Source organism: Fundulus heteroclitus, chromosome 6 (assembly GCF_011125445.2).
Source record: "Fundulus heteroclitus isolate FHET01 chromosome 6, MU-UCD_Fhet_4.1, whole genome shotgun sequence".
NCBI lineage: Eukaryota > Metazoa > Chordata > Actinopteri > Cyprinodontiformes > Fundulidae > Fundulus > Fundulus heteroclitus.
The window spans coordinates 10,149,151-10,169,163 of NC_046366.1; the positions used below are offsets into that span (position 1 = coordinate 10,149,151).

The following is a 20,013-nucleotide window of genomic DNA, read 5'->3' on the forward strand; positions in this document are numbered from 1 at the left end:
TGAAATGATGACAAGCAATGCAAATTGGAGAACAGTAGGAGAACTCAGTAGAGTGAGAAAAAATAGACCCTGATGTCCTCCAGTAGCCTAAGCCTATAGCAGCATAGCTATAGAGGTAGCTCAGGGTAACCTAAGCCATTCTAACTATAAGCTTTGTCAAAAAGTAAAGTTTTAAGCTTAGTCTTAAAAGTAGACAGGTGTCTGCCTCATGGACCGAGACTGGAGGGAGTGTTTGGTGGACTCTGGGTTTAATATGCCTAGAGAAAAAGGCATTCTTTTGGGAATGTGCCCCTCTCTGGTAACAAGGAGGGTGGAGGAAAATTTACTATCATGGAGGAAGTGACAGCCATGCAGTCACTGAAAGGGACAAAAACTGGAAGTGATCTCTTAGTGGAGCGATGCATAAATGCATGTTTAGAGAAGTTGGGTCTGAAATGAGACCAGCTTGTAGGTGTGACATCTGATGGGTGTTCAAATATGACGGGGAAAACGTTGAAGTCCGGAGGCGGATGCAGGATAAAGGTACACAGACAAATCCAGGAAAGAATTTGACATGTTTACATTGTATCATGCACCAAGACCTGTTTTGTAAGTCAATGTTAAAGATGAACCATGTTGTTCAAGCTGTGACTAAAATAGTTACCTTCTCAGAGCAAGAGCTCTGAATCTCAGACCTTTTGTTGTTCATTTGGAGGAAAATGAAACTGAACATTGGGAGATAAGCTGCCACACAGCTATCAGGGGGCTCCGCCTGGGCAAAAGGCTAAAATGCTTTTGGGATTTGAGAGAAGAGTTTCAGGAGTGCTGTGTGACCAAAGGAAATTACGTCCCACAGCTTTCAGATACAGCCTGGATCACAGACCTTGATTTTTTTTTTTTCCTCTAGATGCGATGGCACTAATGGATGAACTAAATGTCAAACTGCAATCCAAGGCCTTTTAGTGATTGAAAGGTACAGCTTGGTGAAGGTTTCACGAGAAAGCTACTGCTCCTCTCAAGCCAAACGAAGGAGAACATCCTCAGCCACTCGCCGACACTGAAGGACACCACACCATCAGCTGATCGCCTCTTCGAGACACTCATCCGTGTTCGAAGTACTGGATGTTGAGTTCTCCGGGAGATTTCAGGACAATTGAGAGTGAAATACAAAAGCTTTCTTCTCTCCTTACCTGCATTGTGGGTAATGCACCCAAGAAAGTTTAGATGAGACTCATTGACCTGTAGCCTGACACACCTGAGGTCTGTCTCACTGCTACATTTTTACTTTTCCCCTCAAAGAGGAGAGCTTCCCACACATGATGAGACATGCTCAGAAGATTCTAGTCCTCTTGGGACTTACTTTTTTGTATATGAACAGACATTTTCAAGCGATGAAGTTCAGCAAATCCACACGCAGATCCTCTATTGCTGAAGATCACCTCACAGCCGTTCTTTACATGTCCACCTCAGACATTCAGCCAGATTTCAGTGCACTGGAATTTAGTCATTGAACAACTAAAATGAAGTCCTCGTGCTGCAAAATACCTTTTCATGATTAGTTTGTGATGATTAATTTGCTGAAAACTAAACTAATTTCTCATGTATTGACTGTTTTTACTGTTCACTGTTTCTACTGAAGTATTTTCCTGTTCAAGCTACAGTATAATTGTATGTATTTATAGAAATATTTCCACATTTTTCTTCTGATTATCAGTAGAAGCTTACCAAAATACGTCAGTTACTACTTTTGATGACAGGAGAATATTCATATCAAGGAGAACTAGATTTGTTATTGTTGGTTTGGCCTTCCAGCAGAGCTTAGGTTTCACATGCAGCCCCGTATTAAAATCAATTGCCCATCCATGCCTTGGCGGATTTAGGCCTATAGTATTATTTTATTTTTCAAAACTTTTTTCAAACTGGAATTAATATTAAAGTTTTGTCTCGTCCCAGCCAGACTCCAGACTTGAATCCGATAGAGTCTGTGAAGGGAGCTAAAGGTTAGGGTGAATGCAAGGAGGGCTTCAAACCTCCAAGACTTGGAGCTCACCAAGAAAGATAAATAATCAAAATATCAGTGAAAACATGCAGAAGGGCAGCTAGCAATTAGAAGATGGGTTTGAGGTGTATGTAATATTAGACATTTCCATTGAATGTTAAGAAGGGTATAAACCTTTATTGACTAACAATGTTTTGGTAAAATTGATTAAGAACAGATATCCTTTTTTTTCCAAAAATGATACTCCTTTCAGATTGTTTTATTTTCTCTTTATAGATCCCTGTCTCATATTAGAAAATAATATCTTCCAGGGTATAAATAATTTTGAACTTTGTGCATTCCACAAAATCTTGCATTCATGGCATACAGGCAAAAAGATTAGCATTATCGAAATAAAGCCTTACGAATTCTTGTCTGCTGTTTGCCATAAGGCCAGTAGGAGACAGAGCAAAGAATGTGGAAGAAGCACTTTCCAGCTGGACAACCACTCTAAACACACACCCAGAGCTACAGTAGAAGGTGTTGAATGTTAGACTGGCCTAGTCAAAGTCCAGACCTGAATCAAATTAAGAATTGGATTGCAATAATTGTGTTACGAGTTGAAACTTTGCATGCCAAATGTAAGATTCACCCTGGTGGTTCTAGTGGCCTTGCAGCAGATGCTCATGCTTGGAATAAAATGTGTTTTTTTTCCCAATGTGATATTATCACTGCAAAATTCATTAACATTAACACCATACAACCATAGCGTTGAGACATTAATTCAATCTGACTGAACTTGTAAAGAACAATAAGCAAAAAGTACAGAAAACTTGCAACAGTAATTGCAGCTGGTGGTTCTACAAAGCATTCACTTAGGGGTTCTGAAAACAAAAGCACTCAATTAAATGTTTTGAATAATGTATCATTTTCCTTCGACTACAGTTATTCACTACTTTGTGACACTACCAAATAAAAGCTCACTAAAACGCATCAAAGACAGCGGTTGTAACGTGATGAAATATGAAAAAGTCCAATGGGTATTTTCCCCAGTCTCTTTATGTGCATGACTGTGTGACATGTTAGCATGTGTTTGGTTTGATGTTAGTGCAATGGGGCTTTTCTGTGCGCATGTTTTGAGATGCCCTTGTGGCCGGGCCAAAAATACCTCTGGTGACCAAATCTGGCAGCCGCCCCGTGCTTGTTTCCTCAGAGGCGATGCTGCAGCGCACGGACGCGCGCACGCGATCATGCACCGTCCAGAGAAATGCTTTGATTTCCGTCATCTCGTTTGAAGTGCAAGACCCAGAGCCTGACAGTTTAAGATTAATATAAGCCCCTGCCCTCTGCCCTCCTTCATGTATGTGTGTGTGTGCGCGAAGAGAGACAAAGTTGTTCTCTTTGTGCGTGCGGTGCGCAGGCTCCCCTGAATGACACACGAGTCTCATCCTCCTCTCGCAGCATTGCTCCCGGGTCAGGCTTGCTGGCTGGCTGCTTCTTTGAACTGGAGCTTCTGACACTGTGCCATCACAGCACGGGCACCACCGTACCCCTCAGCTCGTCATCTTTACATTCCAGTCCTTTCTCTTGCCACTTCCTCATCAGCTTTTTTTTTTTTCAGACCGTCACCTGCTGGCAGCTTGGCTGACCACTTCAAAGAAGCTGACCATCTCGTCGCAAACACGACAGCAATCTTTGAGCAGCTTTTAGGCTTTTGAGCTCTTTAGGACAAGTGTTGGCGGAAAGAATACAACAAGGAGGGCACGGAGTCTGATTTTTACTGCTGGGGTTTCTCTTGAGCTCTGACTGGCTGTGCTAATTAATATTAAACAGCTGGCTTTTCTTTTTTTTGTGTGGCTTAATACATTTTTGAGACGGCTTCTTTATCTGAAGACAAGTGGGTATTCTCAGATCACTTCTCACAAGGACATACTGTGATCTTTGCACATAATTAGAGCATTCTTATATCGTATATATTGGGCTTTTATCTTGTAAATTTCTTGGACATGCTATTTTGAATTACTACTATATATATATATATATACATATATATATATATATATATATATATATATATATATATATATATATATAGATAGATAGCTAGATATATGTGTGTATATATATATATATATATATATATATATATATATATATATATATATATATATATATATATATATAGAGAGAGAGAGAGAGAGAGAGAGAGAGAGAGAGAGAGAGAGAGAGAGATTTTATTCTGTTGTTGACCAACAAACCTGAATCAAATGGCCGAATTATCTCTTCAGCATGCAGTCAAGTTCTCCAGAGTCCTGCTAATGACCTGGGGTCTCATTTATAAAGCTCACGTACGCACAAAATTGGGCCTGAAACGTGCGTACGCCACTTTCCATGCAAAAGTTGGGATCTATATAAAAAAAAAAAAAACCTGAGAGGTAAATGTGCGTTCCGCAAGGCAAAGTTGACTCATGCGTACGCTCATTTTGGAGACAAGGGAGATAGGCAGCGCAGCTGGTAAAGTAGTGAGTTGCAGCCAAACCGCATAATGTTTCCTCTCAGACGTTCAATTTCACTCCATATCGGACTTTAATCATAGATCGACTTTATCACAAGCACTCACAACTGCAGTGTTATTCATACTTGCGCTGGTGACACATAACGATACAAAAGGACCTTTTAAATAAATAAAAAAATGTCAACTTAACTCTTAAATAAAAGTCTGCACAAGTCTTTATCGGGGTTTTCTACCGTCACATTCCTCTCCCCGATGATCACCAGGGTGACGCGTTCCACAGATTAACAGATTATTGTGACAAGATGAAGGAGGGGTTTTTCCATGTAACATGGCTCATATCATTCGCAGAGGGACTGATATCAGAGCTGACCGCTCAAACTCATGCAATACAGCGTCCATCGTGTGCCTAAAATGCTTTTTGCTGTGTTTATTTGTGTCACTTTTGATTTGTTTATTTTCTTTATTTGGGGGGGGGGGGTATCATTGTGGGGGAAACCTCTCATTCTTCCTGGTCCCCCTCCCTCCTCTGAATGTCGATCCCAGCTCACAGCCTCATGGGAATTTCAGCACCGAGGAAAGCTTTCATCTGATGTTGAAAACAACAATCGTGTTTAATTTTTAACAAGTTATTTTAATGTGGGCAACATCTCTGCTTTAACCTCTGAATTTCCCATTTAATAAATGCCTCTCTTCGAAGATTTTCTTTGTTTTTCCTCCGTGGCTGCTACGTCACCATGATGGAAAAAAACGATCAGCAGACCCATTTTTTACACACATTAACATTCATGAGGTGCTTTGCATCGACCATTTATGGTTGAATCTGGGTGTGTAGAGGGCTTAACCTGAGGCAGACCCAGGTACGCAAATGTTCAGGTACAGCTGGGATCTATAAAGGGAAGTTGTGTGCTGGTGTGGGTGCGCATGGTTTTATAAATTTTTGGTGTACACCATATTCTTTTTTTTGCCGTACGTACCCTTCTAGTATGGATTCCACGCAAAGTTGTACAAATGAGACCCTAGATTATTTGACTCTGGTGTATTGGATCAAGGACACATCTAGAAGCTGCAGGACACCGGACCTCGAGGACTGTAATTAAACATCCCTGAAATAGAGAGATGCGGTGTGACGTCATACCATAGTCCATCTGAAATATTACCTTTAGTTCTTCAAATCATTATTTATTTGTTTTTTTCTATCTAAAATAAGCAAATTTTACTTATTGCTCCTTTAAATAAATAGAATTATAGCACTATTAACGTTGTATCATTCAAATGTATCACCATTTATTACCTCGTGTGTTACTTTTTGAGGCGCTGTCTGTAAATGCCTGTTCATCCTGCTGCCTGTGCTGTATTTGTTTGAAAGGGGCAACTGTTTGTTTCTTTGCGGATTTGAACATTGCTTTGCCAGCCTTGCTTTGTTACAGATACTTGATGTTTGGCTTACAGCATATACAGTAGGTGGTAAGTTGCAGCCTTCGCGAACTGCTTCTCTGTTGTACGATGTTAACGGCATTAACATTTTTTATAATTTAGTGCAGCACAATCAAGTAAAGATAATTTTGTCCCTAATGATGCCTAAACAGACAATGAATGATACTTTATTGAGATGGGAGACAGTCGTCAGAACAGGCTTGCTTCAGAGGATCCAGCTGGCCCTTTGTCGAGCTTGCATTATTGATGTCTTTGTTTACATGTAGAGGCCCTTTGTCAGGTTGCAGGCCTTTTCAAGGCTTTTTTTTTAGCCACTTCATAATTAGTTGTCTATGTCCCGGCTCGTCACCATCTCTAAGGGCCCTGCTCTTCTCCAAATTCATAGCTGCTGAGAGACTTGTTCGCAAATCCCATTTTTCACTTCGGATCTTGAGAGAAGGTGCATTCATTTTTTAACATTTTGATAGAAGTTATTATTATAACTCCTTTTTTAGTTTTGTCTCTAAACTCTGTTGGAGTCCGTTATGCATGTCTGTTTATTTAAGAGACCAGGGCTGACATGTGACGCCGGCTTCGCTGGGGTGAGGGTGTGGTATAGTTAAGGGGAATCTGAGGAGTCCATTATCAGGGGAAAAAAAATCAAGTGTCTGTGCGTTTCTATCTACCCTTCCCCTCTTCTTTCTTTCTTTGTACGTTTCCTTTCCTTTCTTCCTCCCTCCGCCGCTCTGCAGGGCGCCATTAGCCATTCAGCACAGAAAGGCCTTGAGGAATTGAAAGCGACAGAGCAGAAAAAGAATAGAAAAAAAAAAAAAAAAAAAACGAAATCGCGAAGGGTGAAGAGGGAGTCTGGGAGAAGGGAGGAAGGGGCCAAGGGCACAAGGGGATGCAGTGAGGTGTTGGGGTTATGGGCGAAAACCACACAGAGGGGGCATACAGTGTGGAGCATGATGATGGGAGGTATTAGGGATAGGCCAAGAAGATGAAAAAATTCAGAGGAATGACAAGGGATAGAATTAGAAGTGAGACAGAGAGGGAACCAAGAGCTGGACTGGAAGACTACAGAGGAAGTGTGAAGCATAGACAGAGAAAGGGTTTGAGTGGAGCAGAGATGCGCAGTGCATTCACGGGGTATGCTAATTGTGGATTTCTGAATTATAAATGAGATTAATAGGGTGGGCAGAATATTAATATATTCTCATTTTGCTTCTCCTGTTTTACTCCAGACACTTTAAAATGGTAATGCCCCCTTCGTTTTCCGACAAAAGCACCTCTCTTTTTGCTCGTCATCTTTTTTTTGTCTTCCGTCTCCCTCTTGTTTTACCAATGATTTCCTCTCTCGCACAATGAGGCATCTGTTGAATAATTGCTACTTAGTTCCATCAACACAACTTACTGAAATAAATGAGTCTGTCACATGACTCGCAGGCTCATCATTATACTCCTTTCTCGTTCTGTCTAACCCGCCGCCATTAGCGGGCTAATGTTTAGAGTGCTTCGTTTGACTTACAAGGCATTTGGATGAACTGCGGAGATGATTTGCTGTCTTTGTATGATGTTTTGTGCCGTGCTATTTTTTGCTGTGATTTGCATCTTTGCATTTCCGGCTCAGCGACAGAAAAATAAATGTGTTCTCCCCTCAGGTCCTGGCAACATGGAGACTGTATCTCTTCGCTGTCAAAGTGCCCACCAAGGTAAATGTTCCTCGCTCTCAGTGGAATTTAATGCCTTTAGCTTGCCAGACGTGAGCTCATGGTAATGCAGAGGCAACGAAAAAAAATGAAATAAAAGAATTGTCTGAGTAGAAATGAAGAAATCATATTTACAACTGTGATGATGTTTTGTAATAATACTGACAATAAAAATGATGCGTTGCCATCGGTTTAAGGCAACAGAAGGGTATCTGAAAAAGAAAATGCAAAAAAAAAAGGTATCATAATTGTGGTTAATCCTACTTTGATTTCCCAGTAAAATGGGATGATCTTTAGCTGAGCCGGAAACAGACAGGCAGAGAATCCTTGTTTCTCTTTCTGGTCCCCTTCTGTCTCATGCAGTAGTTTCACTGTCTTGCTTTTAAAGCTCAGTAAATCAGCTGAGCAGACTCAACTTGAAATCAGGAGATTTGGTTTGTTTTAGCTCTCAGTTATTCAACGATTACATTTTTTTCTTTGCCATCTTCTCCAAATGTAGATGTCTAATGGAGGTCTAAAATCGAATGTAAATGTCTGTCAAACTTCTTTCTCTGTGTAGTACCATAGCTGATCATTGAACTGTGCACTTGGACACAGCTCAGATATTGTTCCTGGAATCTGCTGGAGCCACTTCTTCAGCTTCAGGGTCACAAGCCAAGTGCACCAAGAATCACTGGCCTAGGACACTGACCACTGAGGCTTTGACTCTCCACAACTTCTCCATTTCCTCTTTGATGCCTCTAGATATTCCTATACACTTTTCCAGCCATTTGGTTATGGGATCCATGTACTCTTTGCCTGCCATTATCTTACATCCAGCTATGATATTCTGGACTATTTCAGGGAAGAATTTGCCCAGCCTTGATTTTGGGCCATGTCTGATTTGATAGACCCTAACGGTTATGATTTTCATTCCTGTGCTGCCATGGTTAGTGATTTTGTACTCGTCATCAGTCCAGCCATCTTCGGCCACTGGTATGCTTTTTGATATTGGTCTCTACTCTTACTATGGTGTTGGTATTTGTCATGTAGAGGCTTGTCTCTCCATGCTTGTCCCTTCCTTTCCTATTCTCAGGGTTTCTGCTTCCTGATACATTCATTTAACTTGTTTAGGGGCCTTCTTGGCTGTGTCGTCCTGGATAATGGCTTTACACTCAATAACCCTCAACCTTCCTCCTCCTTGGCATACAATCTCAAGGTGTTTTGGCTGGAACCCTCCATGCATTGTGAGGAGCATTCTTGTTTATGGATCAGTGGCTTCTTATCTCCTACTTTCGCCAAGCTATTCTACCAGTGGTATCTGATGCCTGGCAAGATGTATGTGTTGAGGGATCGGACTTTGTTTTTAATCATTAACTGACATTTCAGGACCTTCTTTACCTGCTGTGGGTATACTTGTCTGCAGTGTCCTTGCAGCGTTAGCATGGGTGTCGTTTCCCTGTGGGATCTCAAGAAACGTTTAGCTGTGAACATCAATCGAGGCTAGATACAGCCAGACATTCATATATAAAACAACAATAATTTAGCGTCTGTGAGAGAAGAGCTTAAAGAACAAACACTTCCTCATATGCCATGTCTCCTCCCATGCTACAAACTTTCCTGTTAGGTAATTTGACCCGAATCTGACTGTATTCTTGGGTCGTATTAGGATGGATTTGACTGATATAAAATCACTTTAGACCAAACTGGTTTATGTCTAGCTGCATTGGAATTGGACCTGTTTGGCTTTTAAAAGTGTCTTGAAGTCGACATGCATTGTAAACTGGTTCAATATTACTAAATTCAATAAAATTGTGTATTTTCATTTACTTGTGTGTTAAAACTGTCAAAACATTGTTCTAAAAGTTCCACTGATTATAATCTGGTGTAAATATAGTCATAGATATGTAGGGCTGATGATTAGGACCAAACTCAGCAGAAGTTATTATGGGTCAGTCATAGATATCCTAATCACATTAATGTTCTCTTGGGTTGAGCAGACTATGACTATGACTATGACTCTTTAACTCCAGGGTCCAATTAATGCTAGGTTGTAGCCATCCTTAACAGATTTTTAAAGAATGGATTATGTTATGCAGATCATTGGAAACCAAAGGAATATTTAATCCCCGTTTTTTTTTTTTCTGTCAGGTGGAGGTCACTTTCAACTTTCTGGAAATCAGAGCAATGAACACCTACCCAGACTTCCAGGTCAGAATCACCCTTCATCCGTGTGTGGACCATCTGATGAGTATAAACTTGTCACAGCAGAATAATCTGACCTCATGCCCATCTACAGGTGGTCATCGATACAGACAAGACCACCTACTCTCTGAGGCTTCAGACCCAGGACCAGCTGGATCACATGGTCAACCACATCAACTACGCCCTCTCCCGGGTCTTCAACAACTCCATTTATGCGTAAGCCTTCAAGGGGAGGAAAATAGTTGTTTATGTGTTTTTGTCTTCTATGTTCTGAGCTTTAACGAGTCGGCCAAGATGAATAACGGTCGCCCTCGTGTTGGCAAGCTGGCTTCTTTTCGTTTTTTTTTTTCTTCTTCAGCAGTCATATTCTATTTTATCTTTGCTGTAATTTGCATCAGCTTTATTTCCTCAGTACGTGTTAGATCTCAGCAGCAGTTGAGTTGGCAGTTACTTTTTTCTAAAGCAGTTTATGTGCAGAAGATAAAGCAGCTGTAAAACCCACTAGCAGCGACTTAGCAGTAAACCCAACTCTACAGGCTAGAAGCCATTCTTTAAGTGGCCTCTGTTCTTCACAGGGCATTTAGGAAACACAGTAAAGAAATGCTTGGATTACCGTTTTTTTTCAAGACGCACGCAAAATAAATGTTCACCTTTGTACGAGCATGCAACCAGGAAGGATAGGATTCACAGTCTTTGATTTCCTCTACATTTTCCAAAGGCAATGGGTTTTGACTCCATTCCGCTTGTTGACCTGCATAGGCCTGCAAGGTCCATCTCCATCCTCTTTTATCCACTTAAAACGGCTGTTTTTCATTCGTTTCCCGGCAGATGCTTGCATCCAGAGAGCACATCTAAAGACGCTAAAGAGCAGGGAGAACAGAGGGAGAGATAATGATGTGGGTTTGATTACACAAGCGTGTAACTGATTGGTTCTGCTGTGCTGAAGTGAAAAATGCAGGTGGTGTAAAAATAACTTGTGCCCGATGATTGTGGTGATAAGGTAAGGATTAAGGTCACGGATGTGGTCAGGTGTGTGTGATTTGTTGACAAACAGGATTACGCATTATGTGTGCCGAAAGCAACAGCGTGATGGTGTAATCCTCTCATAATAAATGTGCATACAGTGAAGCGTTCTGGCCCATTTACTTGCTTTTCCACATTTTGTAACGTTATGATCGTAGTCTATGATGTTTTTTTTTGTTGTTGAAACTTTATACAAAGCAGTGCATAATAGTGACTCGGATGGCAAATTATATCCTGCAAAACACTTTGTGGCAACAAGTATCGCTACACATCAACCCTGAACTAACCAACCTCATTGTGGAACATGATAGTGGTAGCATCATGCTGTGGGGTGGCTTTATCAGGGACGGGGGAGCAGGGCAGAGTTATTGGATGATCTTTGGAACTAAATGTAGAGTAATACCTGATAAAACCTGCTTAAGGCAGTGGAAAATGTAAAACTCAGGCAGAGTTTCCCCCTCAGGTAGGAGAAGGGCCCTAATATGCAGCTAGCACTACAATTTCTGATTTAAATCAGTGGGCACCCAAACGTTTTGCTACAAAAAAAAGTTTACTGTGTTTTTTTTTTTACCCGCCCAGCTAAAAAGACAACAACTAAACATGCAATATTTTAAATAACACTAATACCTTGTTTCATTGTTTAAAAAACAGTCTCTTAATTTTTCGAGTTGAATGTTTTCTATTTTATTGGTCTAGAACGGTTTCTTGTCTCTTCTCAGCAACAAGAAAAGGAAACGGGTGACTGCTTCCCTACGTTCTCTGAAATTAAAATGTTGCAACAAAATCTTTCAATTTCAACTTTAACTAAATTTGTTAGTGAAAATCTCACCCTAAAAAAATACAAAATGCCTTTATCTGCATCGACTGCTTGTGAACATTTACAATCCACAGTTTATTTAAAGGATTTTCAACTTGTTACGATGCTACCATCAAAGTTCAGACCTGAATCCATCCAGAGAATCTCTGCCAAGATTTTGAAAATTAAGTAATTGATGATTGAGGCTTTAATGTGACATAATGTGAAACGTTTCTATACACTGGATGTTAAGTGTCTCTAAAATCCAGTTCATTCTCTTTGTTTTACAAAAAGAAAAACATCAAATTTCCTTTAATACAGTATTATGTGTGAGATGTATTTACTTGTTTTACAATCCTAGTCGTCATAGATTTCGGCACACCGGGTACCACTTTTCAGGAAAGAAACAAGAGTAGCAGAAGTATTTGCTTTTAAGTAGCCAACCAGCATCTCAGGGATCCAATTATGTTTTATACTTTTTATTTATTCATGACCAAAGCAATGTCATAAGCAGCTTTGACTTTGCAGATGCTCGTGATACATCTTCGCTCTGACTTAAGCAGCTATAATGAACAAAAATGAGTCTGCTGCAAATGAGCATCTTTCCCAGCGCAAATAGGACTGTGTAATAATCTTAAAAAATATTGTTTAGCCTAGCCGTGCAGTTTTGTATTTGGGCCAATTTCAGTTAAAGTGCTCTTTTTGCGAGCTTATGTAACCAGGCCATCAAGGCGAAATACGTTATTGTTATTATTGCTAATAGCAGAAGCCTACCCAGCAATAGATGGCTGGGTTGCACCAAAGCTTAAAAGCTGCCTTGTGCCAGGCCTTTGAGTACCGCACTGAAACGAAAAGGGAGTCATTTACAGAACATTCTGCTCATTTTGTACAACTTGCAACTAAATCCACAAGGCTTTCATTCACAGCTCCTGTTGGAAATCATCTCTGACAGTGTTCCTGGTCGTAGACGTGCTTGCAGCGCTACAGGTTTTCAGATAAATGCTTAATGAACTGTTGGATGGATTACCATTCAATCTTGTTTCAGTGGTTTAATAATTTGCAATGAAACTTGCCTCAGTGTGTTCACAGTTTAACAAAAACAAAGACACTCTGCAAAAATGGCATCAGAGACTCTAAGGCCAAACTACGGTAACTCCTGGCCTAAAATGACTCAAAGGTCTGTCTCACACTTCTCAAAACAAACAAAAAACAAAAATAAAACTCTTGAACCTAAGATGTTCATCAAAAATATTCTGTACATTGTTGACACAAAAGTGAAATTTTCTGGAAGGCGTCCCCGCTTTAACCTGAAAATAAAAATAACACAGCATTTGAAAAAAAAAAGAACGTTAGACAAGAGTCAAACATGGTGGTGGTAGTGTGATGGTCTGGCGCTGCTGTGCAGGACTACCTGCTATAACTGATGGAAGCATAAAATCTGCTTTCTAACACAATAAATGATAAAGGGTAATGTCCGGCTTGAAACAACTATGGACAAAATGACAGTTTTGGAGTGCTCTCGTATGCGGCCAAACTCAAATCTCATTGATATGCTGCCGTATGAATCTAAACAGGCTGTTACAACTCAAAAAACCTCCGATAGGGCTCAATTAAAAGAGTTCTGCTGAGGGAAAAAAGAGCTAAAATCCCCACCACTGATATTATATTTTGAAATAGGGCCAGGTTGATTTGGATCACTTTATTTACTTAATAAATGACCTGTTCATTTTAATTTTACTAGCTTATCTTATTATCTTAATTCGTTTAGCTTTGCACGTTAATAACCTTTGTTTGATAAAAAATCTGAAACATTCAAGTGTGACGAAACAGCAAAAAGACAAAAAATAGGCAGACACCTTTTCGTGGCACTTTGAACAATTAGATGAATCTCAAGCCAGTCAAAAGTTTGGGAACCCCCACCTATTCATTTTAGATGCTCCTTACCTCTTTTAATTTTTTTTTACAGATCTAAAACGGATCTTTTCTGCTGCTGTTATGCTTATACGCATGGCTATAGAACAGTAAATAACACCTACTTAACAGCTGCTTGTTCATTTTGCCACTCCGAGGGTCAAACATTAAGCTACAGCTAGCTCTGCCTGTTGATATGTGTACAGCTGAACAGCTTTTTTTCTCTTTCTTTTCAGTCCTCCTATTTGCCGAGCAGAAGGAGACCTGCCTGATGGTAGCCACAAGTTTTCACCCAACTCTGAATCCTCTTTAGAGCCTCCTAAAACCTGTGGTTAGTTCTCTATCCCTCTCACACACACATGTGCACATAGTTAGAGATCAACAGTGACAGCACTTGAGAGTCCATTTCCCCAATCTGACACTTACAGAAAAGAAAGGAAAGGCTTTTTTTTAGGGGAACTTGTCCTTAAGTGGGTCGGAGGCCCAAAGTTACTCGTTATGCTTTTTTGCTTGTTATCCTCTTAATCTACATGAAGAGCTCTTTGAAGGTGTTCTGGGCTTTCATCTCACCTCAGTGCGGCCGATCTGAGTCTGACACAGCCTGGCGTTCGTTTTTTTTATCTTTGACCCACACTTTTCTCTCTTCTAATCTTCATAGTTCTCTCAGCCCCTTTCATTGTGCCTCGGCTCTTTCTGATTTGCTGGGATTTTTTTGTACGTGTTTCTTTTAAGCGGATGCGGATGCATCTCCTCCTCGTTTCAGGTGGTTTTTCTGAGACGTATGCTGCCCTTTGCGACTACAATGGAATCGGCTGCAAAGAAGAAGTGCAGTGGGTGAGGAGACCATATTAGTTTTACTTTAAATATTTATTGTATTTATTAAACACATACTAGTGCATGTCAATAATGCAATAATGTCATTAAGACGTAAAATCTTTTCAGTAAGTGGTTAAACAGTGGAACACTGAAACTCACAAAAGGTTTGTTGCAGACAAGAGTCATGGATGTTTCTCAAAACATTTGATTACACAGGACCAATGATTTCTAACCTTGAAATATGATATTACAACCATATTTCGTTCCACACAATCACGGGGAAGACTGCTCATTTGATACTCTAGCAGACAGTCATCGACACCCTCTGCTAGGAGAGCGAAGCACCAAAGGTCACTGCTAAAGAAGCTGGGTGTTCACTGAGTGTTGTATCCAAGAATAATAATGAAAAAGCTGACTGAAAGGAAAAAAATAATTGATAGAAAAGGAGGGCATGAGGAGCGGGGTAACCACAGCACTGACAAGAAGAAAAGAAAAGCAAAGCAACGGCCGTTTAAGAGTTTGGGGAGATTCACAGGTTGTGGACTGCAGCTGGAGGCAGGGCTTAAAGAGCCATCACACACACAGATGTATTGAGGACAGCCGACACAATCTTTGTGTTAATTTACTCCTAATCCAGAGTCAACGACAGAAACGGCTTACTCTGGGATAAAGGGAATAAAGCCTAGACTGTTGCTCAGTGGTCCAAAAGTCTTTATTTTTTTTTTTTTCAGATGAAAGTAAATTCTGCATTTCATTTGGCAATAAATGTTCCAGAGTCTGGACAGAATCCATGGTGCTTGAGGTCCAGTCTCCTCACTCAGTAATGATTTTGGGAGCCATGCCATCTGCTGGTGTTGGTCCACAGTGTTTTATCAAGCCTGAAGTCAGTACAGCCATCTACCAGGACGTTTTAGCAAGCATGCTTCATCCCTCGACTGACAAGCTTTATGGAGATGCTGGTTTCATTTTCTAGCAGGACTTGGCACCTGTCCACACTGCCAAAGGTACCGATACCTGATTTAATGGCCCAGCACATTGTTGCTGTGCTTGACAGGCCAGAAAAAAGAAACAGTCTGGCCAGTCAGGAGGAAGATGAGAGGCACTAGATAGAACCATACAGACAAGGTGAAGGCTACTATTAAAGCAACCAGGGAACAATAAGAATAATAATATTAATAATATTTACATGTGTTGAGTTTCACATGTATCTGTTTCAATACCCTATATTTAATTTCTCCTGTTGTTTCTTTCTCTGTATTTTAGGATGTTGACACTATCTATCACTCTCAGGACAACCGGGAGTTCAACCTACTGGACTTCAGCCATCTTGACAGCAGGTGACACACTTACTGTACCTAAACTTTTAACAACACCCTGCTCATTAGAAAACTCGCTGGGTTACACCGATGCAAATAGCAGCAACTTGAGCCAAACATGGACTGCTGCTCCATACTAGTCGGGCGCATAGAGGTTGACATGTGGCACCAAAAAGTGATGAATAAGCAGGAGGTTGTTTACAACACCACCAAGGGGCCATTTAGTAATTGGAGAAAATCACAAACACACATTTGATACTGGTCAGTTATGTTGCTGTCGATATCTGGCTGATGTCTGTGGGCTGCACACGTCAGTCCCACTGCAAACTAAACCTCTGCCAGGTTTTCTTTTTCATCCTCTCCAGTACCCAGTACACACACGCGTACCTAACCATGTCTTTGTCAGTCTAGAGTTTAAACAGGGATTCAGAGTAGAAGTGATTAACCATCAAGGTCATGGATTCTTTGACATATATATATATATATATATATATATATATATATATAGCTGCCTCAAATGTCTCATTTATTCCTCATGTAACTTTCTAAAAGTCGTTTTTCATTGTAATGCATATCTTTACATTTTAAACTGCCTAAGTATAAAGAAGAAAAATGTTATGTCATGAACGGTGATTGCTTACCAAACTGTAAAAGACCTGAAATTAAATTGTGTTCAGTGGCTGAGCTGGATTGTTATCTAAACTGAATTGTGCTGTTGTGAAAGTCACATTTGCAAACCTAACCACTGTAACTTGGCTGGAAAAAATAGGTCTGATGTGAATGACATACTACTGTCCATGCTCCTGGTTTTCACAGTCCCCACACATCTAAGTCTGAACTATCTTTCGGTGTAGTTAGAACCGCAAGTCCTCTAAGTTTCGCAACCAAGGTTCTCACATCGAGAGATGGAAATTTTTTGCTTATTCTCCGTTGCAAATTATCTGAAGTGAAATTTTGGTCTGGACCGAGTTATCCTACCTCGTGAATTTGCTTTGACCTAAGCCATTCTACTGTTTCTTTGGTTTAGGGTAGTTGTCCATCTGGAAGATGAACCGTCGCCTCAGTCTTAGGTCTTTTTGTAGCGTCTAGTAGGTTTACTTCCAGAATTGCCATGTATTTAACTTCCTCCAGCTCTCATGTGTTTGTTTATAGAAAAAATAAATAAAAAAACATGAAACAATCTTGCATCATAATGCTGCCACCTCTTAGTGTCACAGAGATTATATTGAGAAAAGCTGTGTTAGTTTTCTGGCACATTGTGTTTTGCATGGCAGGGAAGATTGTTCAGGTTATGACCTCATTAATCAGAACATTCTTACACGAGATGCATCCCCACAGCATGAAGCTGCCACTGCCAAGTTTTACAAAAAGGGTAGGACCGCTCACACCTCCATCAGGTTTCCTTTCCTCCTCTCATAAAGCAAAACAAATAAAATCCATACTGAGCCCAAGACCTTCAGTCAAGGGATTCCTCTGCATGACTCAATGGATGACTGATTAACCGTCAGGGTCATTAATGATTAGAGCTTTCCTTATTTATTTGAATTACCTTAAAATGTCTCATCTATTCTTTGAGTAGTGTTCAATGTGGCAGAAATATTTATGTCTGCTTTGTTTCGTTGTTGTTCTACTCAAGCTTTGAGCAGACATACCCCGGCACTTTTTAAACAGTGAAGACCACTCATTTTGTTGTTTGAACCCCAACCATACGCATTAGCATTGATTTTAACTCTTCGTGTTTGTCTTAGTGGTTAAAAATACACTTCTCTGTGCTGTGACTTACCCAGTGCATGTCAATTTGTTACATCGAAGAAACACATAAAAGCCAGGTATGAGCTTTTTAATGATATGAAGGAATATTAAGCAAAAATGTTCCCTAATAATCTTTCAGTTCCACAGTTGTTCTATAGTTTATTAAAAAAAAAAACGCTAATGTTACACCAGTGACTCGTTAGTTTAGCAAATAATTGGGTTAGGGTGGCGTGTCTGTTTACAAATGATCCTCAGTTTGAGCACCATCGAAGATAATGGTCCAAATACGTGTACTTTCTAAATTCCTGGGTTAAAAAAGCAAACTGAACATCTCTAAGGATTCGAAGTGTAGGTGCAACACCGCTGGATTTCAGTTATTGTTTTGTGTGAAATCTTGTTACTCAGGAGCACAGACCTAAAAGTATTAGAGCTCAATTTTGCTCTAATACCTTCTGACTGAACTTTTGTTTTGCAAAACTTCTCCTTTTTCATCGCACATCATGTCTTTGGCGCACAAATATTTCCCAGATGGCCCGCGACATCTCATCAACTGTCACTTCACATGGCAGTAGAGTGTTTTTAATCTAATCTCAGAACACAGAAGGGAAATGATGTGCTTGTCACAGACAGAATCAAGGGCTCATGCAGCTGCAAGAACCCATGTTCTCTCTTCCTTCCTATCTTTTCTCTTGTTTCCCAACTCAGATGTTGGAGAGAATGTATATATGACATGATTCTCGCTGATCCTAAAAAGCTTTGACAACTGGTATGCATTTGACAAATTCAAACTTTCTCGTTAATCTTTAGTTTTCTAAACGTTTTGTTCTGAAAAGTTCTCTGACGCTTGTTTAACCCCCCCACCCCCACCCATTTCATCTGTAACAGCAATGCTGAAAATAGATGAAAAGCTTTAGCAATGAAATAAATACTTTCCTCTTCATAAAGAGGAAGCCTTGCTCGTATTATTTTTAAAATGTCACACTACAAACACAAAATTCATTGTATTCCATTGAGATTTCCTGTGATAGACCAACGAAGAGCAGCACGTAATTGTAAAGGTTACATGCTTTTCAATGTCTGACAGATAAAAATCTAAAATCTAAAATATGAGGCATCCTTCCAAAGGCCTTGCATTTTCACATCAATAGCTAAACAGTGCTCCATCAGATGTTTAAACCTTGGGATATTATTTCATGACATAAGCTTGCATTAAACTTCTCCACGACTTCAACTCTGCCCTACCTGCAATGTTCTTTGATCTTAATCATCCTCTGTGGCCCCTCTGTTCACCTATGTGCACGTCTGGATCGACTACATTGCTATTTCAATTAACAAGAACCATTCCACACTCTCAGTGACTTCTCTGAACGTCACTGTCAGCGGACAAGCTTTCGGTCGTACACCGTCAAATTCGGTACAGGTCGATTTTCTGCTCTGTTCCGGTATGTTGGACTCCAGCCAGAGAGCAATAGCCCACTATTTTCTACTGAAATTGCTATAAAATAATGGGGAAGTAACGATTGAAATGTCTATTAACACAAGCTAAAACACAATTCAATTATTCTAAATACAAAAACATTAAGTTCTTGGTGGCCAATGTGCTCGCCCATAGTTGATGGAAGTAAAAATATGACGAGTCGATGTATAATCAGCAACAGAGAACTTTTAGGACGCTGTTCAAAAGATGAATGAGAAGTTTGTTTTGTTTCCGCCTCCTTGATATCCCTGTTTTTGTCGCATGCACTTGTACCACTTGTGCGTGCTCTCCTCGAGCTCCAAGGAACTCAGAGCAGAGCAAGACTGGGTAACCGCAGATGTAGTAGGCGCTGCTTTTCACGGACTCACGGAGGCGGTCTCAAACGGACAAGTACGGGAGCGGAGGATGTGGAATCTGGGGGTAATGTCATCCAACAAACCTCTGAGGCCTTCACTGAACAAATAAATGTCTACTGAGATGAATATATACATAACTGGAATCAACTAATTAACTTCTGAAGATATGGATCTTTTAATTAAGGATCTTAGAGTAAAAGCGAATATATCTCCATTCAATGCTTTCCTACAATAAAAGAAAAACAATGTTGTGTACAATGTATTTTTTATATTACCAGTTTACAATTATGTCACTACTTTGTGCTATAAAGTTTGGGATTGGAATGTGACAATACTTGAAAAACATTAACAAGTATACCTTCTCAAGGTACTTTAAGCTGGTAAACAATAAAGCCAGAAAAAATATGGTTCAGCAGTAAGTTATGAATTTATCAGTCTTCATACTAGGGGTCAAAACCACAGCTTACTTTTAGTCATTCACATTCATCCCTTTTTCACATATTAGTTGAGTTCTTTCAGTGACATTTAGATCTCTGCATCAGATTTTCTCTGGCGATTCCCAAAAACTAAACATGTCACTGTGCACCACATCAGTGTGTACACACCAAGTCACCATGACGGAGCCAGCAGCGATAACTTCACAGATACACTCCAGTTGGGCTCTGTGCCCGCTGCTGTCATCTTAGAGATGCATCAGTGGCGGGTCAACTCCAAACTCCTCCTAAGCTCCTCCTCCTCTTCACTCACTTTAACCTTGAAATTGAGGCAGAAATAAAACCACGGCATTA

At 40.2% G+C, this 20,013-nt stretch overlaps 1 protein-coding gene across 8 annotated transcripts in view; it reads left to right on the plus strand.

Moving 5' to 3' along the window:
• Window positions 1-20,013, plus strand: part of carmil3 (capping protein regulator and myosin 1 linker 3) — a 136,183-nt gene that overhangs the window by 26,841 nt on the left and 89,329 nt on the right. For all 8 annotated transcript variants that reach the window (XM_036138018.1, XM_036138017.1, XM_021310251.2 and 5 more), the window contains exons 3-8: window positions 7,547-7,597; window positions 9,725-9,784; window positions 9,873-9,994; window positions 13,745-13,839; window positions 14,272-14,342; window positions 15,588-15,661. In XM_036138018.1, the coding sequence (XP_035993911.1) occupies window positions 7,547-7,597; window positions 9,725-9,784; window positions 9,873-9,994; window positions 13,745-13,839; window positions 14,272-14,342; window positions 15,588-15,661 (473 nt within the window). The remainder of the gene's footprint in view (window positions 1-7,546; window positions 7,598-9,724; window positions 9,785-9,872; window positions 9,995-13,744; window positions 13,840-14,271; window positions 14,343-15,587; window positions 15,662-20,013) is intronic.